The sequence below is a fragment of the Eubalaena glacialis genome, chromosome X (assembly GCF_028564815.1).
Source record: "Eubalaena glacialis isolate mEubGla1 chromosome X, mEubGla1.1.hap2.+ XY, whole genome shotgun sequence".
Lineage (NCBI taxonomy): Eukaryota > Metazoa > Chordata > Mammalia > Artiodactyla > Balaenidae > Eubalaena > Eubalaena glacialis.
This window is the reverse complement of record NC_083736.1, coordinates 137,241,963-137,250,228: the sequence shown is the minus strand read 5'-3', so window position 1 is coordinate 137,250,228 and position 8,266 is coordinate 137,241,963. Positions and strand designations below refer to the sequence as shown.

General features: G+C 58.3%; 2 protein-coding genes across 2 annotated transcripts in view; one reads left to right on the top strand and one right to left on the bottom strand.

The window, feature by feature from the left end:
* The first annotated feature begins 264 nt into the window (after positions 1–264).
* TEX28 (testis expressed 28) overlaps positions 265–8,266 on the top strand; it is a 69,256-nt gene continuing 61,254 nt past the window's right edge. The window contains 1 exon segment of the mRNA XM_061178258.1: positions 265–1,097. Coding sequence (XP_061034241.1) covers positions 265–1,097 — 833 coding nt within the window.
* LOC133082363 (melanoma-associated antigen 10-like) lies at positions 3,676–4,476 on the bottom strand. Its single transcript, XM_061178920.1, has one exon. It carries the CDS (start codon positions 4,474–4,476, stop codon positions 3,676–3,678), a length of 801 nt encoding a protein of 266 aa, XP_061034903.1.

Here is an 8,266-nt window from a genome sequence, read left to right as displayed (position 1 = left end):
AGCAAGCTGTATGGATTAATGGAAATGAGTTTATTCCATGCTTTACAAGAACAGTTCTCTATAAAACGAGACCCACTGTTGGTAATTCTTGGAAGAGAAGTCCAAGAACAGGGCAGGTGTGGAGGGGGTTGCTAGCCACCTGGAGGTCATAGTGAGGTACACCCATAGAGCAAGGAGCCAGGTGCTGAAGAGGAGGGGAGAATGTCCAGTCTGTGTCGGGCCCACCTCAGATGCACAAATCTTGCAAATGAAGTACTTGCGCATATGCATAAGTATTGTTATAGAGTGGAGCAATACGTGTCTAATTCTCCAACCATTTGCATTCACAGAAGTACCTGTTTTGTGATTCTTGTTTCCCAATGCAGGTGGAATACACTAAGCCCAACTGCAACCTTCCCCTCCAATGTTCCCTCCTGCAGATGCCTGTCATCCAGTGAGGCTGGCCCCAGTGGCCCCTCCAGCCTCTCAGATGGGGAGCTGGCCCGGAACTTACAGGACAGCGTCAAGCACCGCATCCTGTACCTCTCAGAGCAGCTGAGAGTGGAGAAGGCCAGCCGGGCCAGGAACACTGTGGGCTTCCTCAAGCTGGTGTCCACAGCCGACCGGCACCAGGCCCCCCACGTCTGGCAGGCCTTCGAGAAGGTGAACCAGCATGCCTCTGCCACCGTTGCCCAGATTGAGCGAAGGCTCCACCGGTGTCACCGGCAGCTGCAGGAGCTGGAGGAGGGCTGCAGGCCCAAGGGCTTAGCGCTGAGGGCAGAAAGCAGCCTGGGGGACAACTGCGAGCAGCCCAGCGAGAAGGCTCTGTTTTCAGAGCCCCCCAAGCCAGGTGCGGAACACTGCCCGTCCACCGACCTGTTTGATGTCATTAGACACTTCTCTCCGGAGAGTCACTCCCCAGCCTTGCGGCAGAGGAGGTCCTCGGAGACCAAGCATGGGGTCCAGCCGCGAGCCCTGCTGTGGCAGAAGGTGAAGGAAGAGCTGATCAAAGTCAAGACCTTCCACCTCAGCTTGCAGGTGTCCTATCAGAGCCTCAAGGAGAGGTATGTGACCAACCTGCAGGCATTGCTGGAGTCCCTCTGGGAGGAGAAGTGCAGGTGAGGCGGACCCCTTGGCCGCCTGAGCTCTGGGGCGGGTGGGGGGTGTCTGTGTTCCTCTCAGCGACCAAGCCCCGCAGCGGAGAGGGCTCGTCCCCTGCCCACCGTGCACGCCTGCCTGGCCCTCTCCTGGCCAATGGGGCTCTGACTGGGCTCACACCAGCCTGTGGTGGCGGGTGGGCCAGCAGATGCCTATCGTCAGCCAGGCAGGTGTCTGCTGGTCCCCATGTGCTGGAGTGGTGTGTGATGCACGACTGGAATCGCCTCGCCAGCCCTAGTCCCTTCACCTGGGCTCATGGCTAAGTTGGGGCACAAGGTCCTGTGTGGGTTATTTGTTCCGAAAATGACTGCCTCGTGGGGAATGCTTCCCCCCCGCCCCCCTGCCCCTGTGTGGTGCGTTGATTTTATTTTCATCTAAGGTCAGACTAGGGCCCACCAACAGAAAAAAAGGTGAACTCAGTCTCTCAAAGGACCCTCTCCATTTCTATTTGGACCCTTCCTGGGGTCCCAGCCGCCCTCAGAGGTGCCATACTCCCTCCTCTGCATTAACTAATCCTTCCAGCAGCCTGGCCAGGCAGGGAGGGATTCACTGAGATGAGCCCAGATTCCCAGCACTTTCACGAAAGAACTCTGCAATCCCTTTAGCATCCGTGTGTTTGTGGGGAAGTGGTGATGGGAATCAATTGTCTTGTTTTCATAGAGAAATCCTACCCACATTGACGCCACTTGACAAATCCCTCAACAGCAGTTAAGGAGTACGAAGGGTCAAGTAAGGAAGCCAGTGAGAATTCAGGTTTCTTTTGGAGGTGATTTTCTTTCTGAAATTTTGAATTTTATTTTATTTTTTTATACAGCAGGTTGTTATTAGTTATCCATTTTATGCATATTAGTGTACATATGTCAATCCCAATCTCCCAGTTCATCACACCACCACCACGGTCCCCCGCCCCCACCACTTTCCCACCTTGGTGTCCATACGTTTGTGCTCTACATCTGTGTCTCTATTTCTGTCCTGCAAACCAGTTCATCTGTACCATTTTTCTAGGTTCCACATATGTGCATTAATGTACGATATTTGTTTCTCTCTTTCTGACTTCCTTTACTCTGTATGACAGTCTCTAGATCCATCCACGTCTCTACAAATGACCCAATTTCGTTCCTTTGTACTGCTCAGTAATAAAGTGCTAGTAATAAAGCTCTTCTTTATATGGACTGATTTCTTGTCTAGTTGTATCAACTAGCCATCTTCTCACATGGCAGAACAGGATGAGGCAGCTGTCTGAGGTCTCTTTTATAAGGGAGCTAATCTCATTCATGAGGGCTCTCCCCTCATGGGCTATTCACTTCCCAGGGCCCCACCTCCAAATCCCATCCCTTTGGTAGTTAGAATTTAACAGGTGAATGAGGGGGAGAGGTTTACAAATATTCAGTCTATAGCACTGTCTGTCCAAATATTTTTGCTCCTATGTTCCCTTTCTCCTGTCTGAAATAATCAACTTTTTCAGTTACACTTTAACTTCTCTACTGCCTTTTTAGGCAATTATCACTTTTCGCTAAAACTTTACAATTCACCTGTGAAATGGAAGAAAAACCCTCACCACGTCCGGGACTGCAAAGTGCCTACCCTACCCTCTCACTGGAGAGGTGTCCCATGGGTGCTGAGCAGGAATCCTACTCTGGACCCTCGCCCTCACCCCCAGCAGCCCTTTCCCTCCATTGCCCACAGCAGAGGCCAGACTCAGCTGAAACTTTCAGGGAAATTTACTAAGAGAAACATTGACTGGAACCATTGAACAGAGGGCATGATAACACAGAGAGGAACTTCGAACAGCCACCGGAGACCACAGGTCCCCGCCCACCCCCCTAGCGTCCCCAACAAGGTGCCTCGGCTACACCCCACCCGGCGGCCCTCCATCCCCCCACAGTCTCCCTTCCTCAGGGCCCCGCAGGTGGCCTCTCGCCAGGAAGATGGGTGCCGGTAATGCCTACTCCCCCCAGGGCAGCCACTGCCCTCTGGCCCACATGCCCGGGACCTGGCCCTGCCCTATGGCGGGAACAAGACAGTCCCACAGCAGGGCATGCACCACTGAGCCGACAACGGGGTGTCCCGAGGAACAACGGGGTGGCCTTCAGTTGTACTGCTAATTACTTTCACATTTCCAAGTAAACTCCTATTCCAATGCTATGTTATCTTGTTCAGGATCACAAAATAATATGGGAATCTTACTATTTGTTTTACACAATAGCAAAACTCTTGTCGTTGAACTGAATTAGTGCAAATACATGTGTAATTAATGTCATTCACAAACTTAGATACTGAAGCTTATTAAGCCTTCTTTTAAGTGGAACAATATTTGAAAATTTCCTAAAGAAAACAGAGATGAAATTCCATGTCAACATACACAACAGGAACCCAAAGATGCTACACAGCGGGTTCCCCCAACTCGCCCGGGCCCTCACTGCTTAGAAGGGTGACCGCTCCCTCTTCAAACTCAGAGGGAAGGATCAGCCTCCCTTCCTGCCCCACGGGAGAAGCTGCTGGACGTGGGCCTGGAAGGAGCCTGGCTGCTGCTCTGGCTCAGGCCCCCTCTTCCTCATCGCTCACAGCCTCTGCACACAGGGATGGGAAGGACCTGGGATCCCATCCAGTGGCCCTGAGCAGATACTCCAGGACCTGCCACTTGCTGGCCTCCGCATGGGCCCGGGGACCCCACAGGAACTCGTAGCGGGCGGGGTCACTGTGGGGCACCTGCCGGTACTCCATGTAGCCCTCCTGCACCCACACTTTGGTGAGGAGCTCTCTGGGCTCCCCGTAGATGCAGTGCTCCCTCCCGGCACACACACCCACCTTGCTAAGTGCTCCCCACACCTCCTCCTCAGGGGCAATAAAGTCGTCCTCCAGGAGGATCAGGCCCAGGAGCAACACCAGGAGGCCGGGCTTGGGCATGCTCGGCCCGTCACTCAGCATCCCATCGTAGGTGAGGCCCAGGGTGGGGACGAGGACATAGGAGTGATTGCTGGGGTCCACTTCCTTCACGTCGAGGCCAAGGACCAGCTGCATGCACTCGGAGGCTCGCCTGAAGACCACGGGGAAGTGGTCCTGGTAATCATTGAGGATGGTCAGCATTTCTGCCTTTGTGGTGGTCTCCTTTGTGCGATACTTGAGGAGCAGGAACGCCACCAGGTCAGCCACCTCCTGATGTAGTGCATGTTGGAGCAAGGACTCGGCATAGGCGGAGAAGGAGGGGGCGACGGGAGAGGAGGAGGACGAGGGGGATGCGGCCTCCTCCCCCGCAGCCCCGAACAGCTGCGCCTCCACCGGGCCCTGGGCCTGGACTGGGTCCTGAAGGTCTGCCTCAGGCTGGCGCAGCTCACTCATCTCGACCAGGGGCCTGATGACTGGGGTCGGGGCGCCGACGGAAGTCTGGGCAGGGGTGACAGATACGGACCACGGACCTGGGGGAGAGAGGGGGTGTGAGCGGCCTCGGCGGAGAAACGCACCCTGGGCAGCTCTGACAAAGGCCACTTACACGGCTCGCCTGGAGGGGTGCCCTCGGGCCTCACAGGGGCGCTCCTCCTGGGCGGCCTGTCCCCTGCCAACCTGAAGAAGGAAGCGAGCTGGCTCCTCAGGGTGCAGCCAGCGCAGCCCCAGGTACCGACCGGGGCTGAGAGGGGTGTGGGGAGGTGCGGTGACTTGGGCCTTGTGGGGTCCCCTCTGTTCTGGGACGGGGAGCCCCTGGGTACACACTCAGGGCACGCGCCTCACCTTGACTCCTGGCGCTGCCTGGGCCTCCTCTGCTCTGTGGCCTGAGGACACGTGCCTCAGACCTGGGCCTTCGCCTCCCGGTTCCTGGAGCCCCTGTAAGAGGAATGGAGGGCGCACCTCGGGTGAAGATTGTGGCACAGCCCTGGGCCTCGGTGCTGGCAGGAGGATTGGGCCGTACTCTGTGAGGTTCCCACTGTCCTGGCGTGGGTGGCCCCCTCTCTGCTCACTCAGGGCAGGGCCTCCCCTTCCCCCTGGCAGGGCCTGGGCCTTCTGTCTGCTGTCCTGAGGCAAAATTCTCAAGACACATTCCCTGCACTGAAAAGAAGGAAGGGAGGACCTCCACATCTGGCCATGGTCCCCAGGGGCTAACAGGGCTCACAAGGGACAACCAAACTCCGTGGGGTCCATCCGTGCTGGGACGATGGGCGGTCGGCTCAGTCTCCGCCTTGACACCCTGCAGGGCCTGGGACAGCTCCCTCTGCTGACTGTGACCCATCTCCTTCAGCCAAGGCCTCACCTCCATAAGACACCAGAAGAGGAAGTGAGCGGCAGTCAATGTACCCACCTATTCTGGGGCACCCACGGCTGACAAAAGGGGCAGGGCCGGCTGGGCACCAAGTACTCTGTGTGAGGAGGGGTCTCCCCAGTCTTCTCCATGACCCTTGCCAGGGCCTGAGGCCAGACCCCCAGAGCAAGGCTCCTGCCTCCCTGAGCCCACCCATCTGGAAATGAGGAGGGGTCAGTGAGACAGGTCCTGCCCAGGGTTTCCAGGGCTGACAGTTGCGTCAGGCCGGATTTCTGTGGGCCCCCCTTTGTTTCGGGGATTGGGTCCCTGCAATCCTCTCTCGAGGTCCACACCTTGACACCTGGCAGATCCTGGGACTCCTCCCTCTGCTGACCTGATGTTTCCCCTCTGACCAAGGTCCTCGCATCCCAAGACGCCTCCATCCCCAACCACGTGGCAGAGGTGAGAGCCTGCAACGTCAAGTCAGCCCTGCCCGGGACCTCCCAGGGCTGACAGCATGGGCGAGCTTCTCTGAGGTCCCCTCTGTTCTGGGGTCCAGGGTCCCCTCAGTCCTGCCTCACGGTCCTCACCTTGATCTCCGGCAGGACCTGGGATTCTCCCCTCTGCCCACCTGAGGCCCCGCCCCTCATACCACGTCCCCACTCTCTCTGAGACCCGGATGTCAGGAAATACTGCAAGTCGTCCTCCTGCCCTATGACCTCCCAGGGCTGACTCTGATCTGGGGTCCAGGGTCCCCTCTGTCCTCCCTCAGGGGCCTCACGTTGACCCCCGGCAGGACTTAGGATACCCCGCTTTGCCCACCTGAGGCCCTGCCCCTTACCCCAAGTCCCCACTCTCTCTGGGACCCGGATGTCAGGAAATGCTGCCTGTGTTCATCCCGCCCCGGTGTTGCCCAGGGCTGATAACACGGATGGGTTTCTGTGGGCACCCCTCAGTCGTCCCTCAGGGGCCTCGCCCTCACTCTGGCAGCACCTGGACTCTCCCCTCTATCGATCTGAGGCCCCGTTCTTTATACCAAGTCCCCAGGGTTTCTTAGACCTGATGGGGAAATGAAGAAACAATGCATGTGCTCATCCTGCCCCGGGGCCTCCCAGGGCTGACGGCAGGGTCGGGGATCTGTGGGGTCCCCTCTGTCCTTCCTCAGGGTCCTCAGCTTGAGCTCTGGCAGGTCCTGGGACGCCCCCTGTGTTGACCCGAGGCCGGACCCTCACACCAAGGCCCTCACTGTCCTGAGACCCCCGGGGGGAATCTATGGACAGCACATCAGGCCACCAAGCCCAGGGCTTCCCAGGGCTGAGATGATCCCACGGGGGTCCCTCAGCCCTCCCTCGGCTCCTCACCTTCCCTTCCAGCTGGTCTGGGCCCCTCCGCCTCTGCCCACCTGACTTTGGTCCCCTGAGACCCAGGCCCTCCCTAGCCAGGACCCCTGAGAGGGAAGCGGGGGTCGGGGATGGCGCTTATTCCCACAGCCCTGCCGGGGGTCTCTCAGGGCTGACAGCAGGGCCGACCTGGATGCCTTGCGGCCTCCGAGTCCCCCTCACGGTTGCACCTTGGCTCCTGGTGGGGCTGGGCTCCTTCCCTCTGCCGACCTGGCCCCGGCCTCCCTGACCCAGGCCCTCCCCTCCCCCTCCCAGGGGGATCAGTGCACGTCCCATCCGGACAGCATGCCGGGGGCTCCCAGGGCTGTCGGAGGGCCGCAGATGCATCCCCTGGGAGCCCTCAGTCCTCCTCTGGTCCTCACCTCGACTCCAGGCAGCACCTGGGCCCCTCCCTCTGCCCACCTGAGACTGCGCCCCTCAGACCGAGCCTCTGACCCCCCGAGATCCCTGAGGAGGTGGGCAGCGGAGTGGGATGGGCAGCCTGACAGGCCGGCCCGGGGTGCCCCAGGAGTCCCAGTAGGGGTGGGGTTGCATGCTGGGGGACCCTCTGTTCTGGGCCTGCTGGACCCCTCCATCCTCACTCAGGAGGGTCCTCCTCAACCCCTGAGAGAAAGGCTGCAGTCCCAGCACAGATGCTGGATGGGGGGCTGCCGCACCCATGACCGTGGGGGGAGCACAGAGAACCGCACACCGTCCCCTTGGGGCTCCTCACCAGACTCCAGACTTTGGCAACCTGTTTTAAGAAACGTTTAGTTTTAGCTGAAGAGGCCTGAGCAGTGGCAGGTGATTTAGGGAAACGCTTGCTTTGATGATTAGATCATATTACCTGTTGGAGTTACGTGATTGTCACTTTTTCATCCTCATTCATAGTGTGTAATACATTTTACATGTCTGTGCAGTGTAGTGTGTGTCCTATATATATATATATAACATGTGTGTAGAATATATGTGCCTATATACACATGCATCGCCATACCACATGTATGTATAGGGAACGCGTCATGTATGTTCCAGTACCCAGACTGAGGTCATCCACAGGGCCCTGAAGGGCACAGACACTCACGCCCCGTGGGGATGCTGAGAGTCCTCCAGCCCCACGGTCCCCGTGCTTTGAATGCAGGCTTGCCGCCTGCCTGACAGCCAGTCTGCCCGGGGCAGTGAGCCTGCAGGAGAACGTGGGGTCACCACGCCGCCGGGAGAGAAGGGAGCAGAGTGGGCAGTGGAAGGAGAGAGCAGGGCCCGAGCCTGCGCAGAAGAGCCGCCTTCAGAGGGCCGTGCCTTGGACCCCCACGTCCAGGACCCTTCTCCATCCTCACACCCTCAGTCCTAGACCCTCACCCTCCTCCCTGGCCCTCGTGTCCGTTTCACGAGAGATGGTGACCTGATGGGGCTGGGGAGGCCACGTGGGCAGAATCCAGTGTCAGGCTCTCATGGGCACTAATGCCTGGCTTCCCTGTGTTTTCTCCATTATGTGGCCTGAGGCATCAGGTAGTAGGAC

Bases quoted from the DNA above. Each gene is read 5' to 3' on its own strand.
- LOC133082363 (XM_061178920.1), bottom strand. From the start codon at position 4,476: ATGAGTGAGCTGCGCCAGCCTGAGGCAGACCTTCAGGACCCAGTCCAG.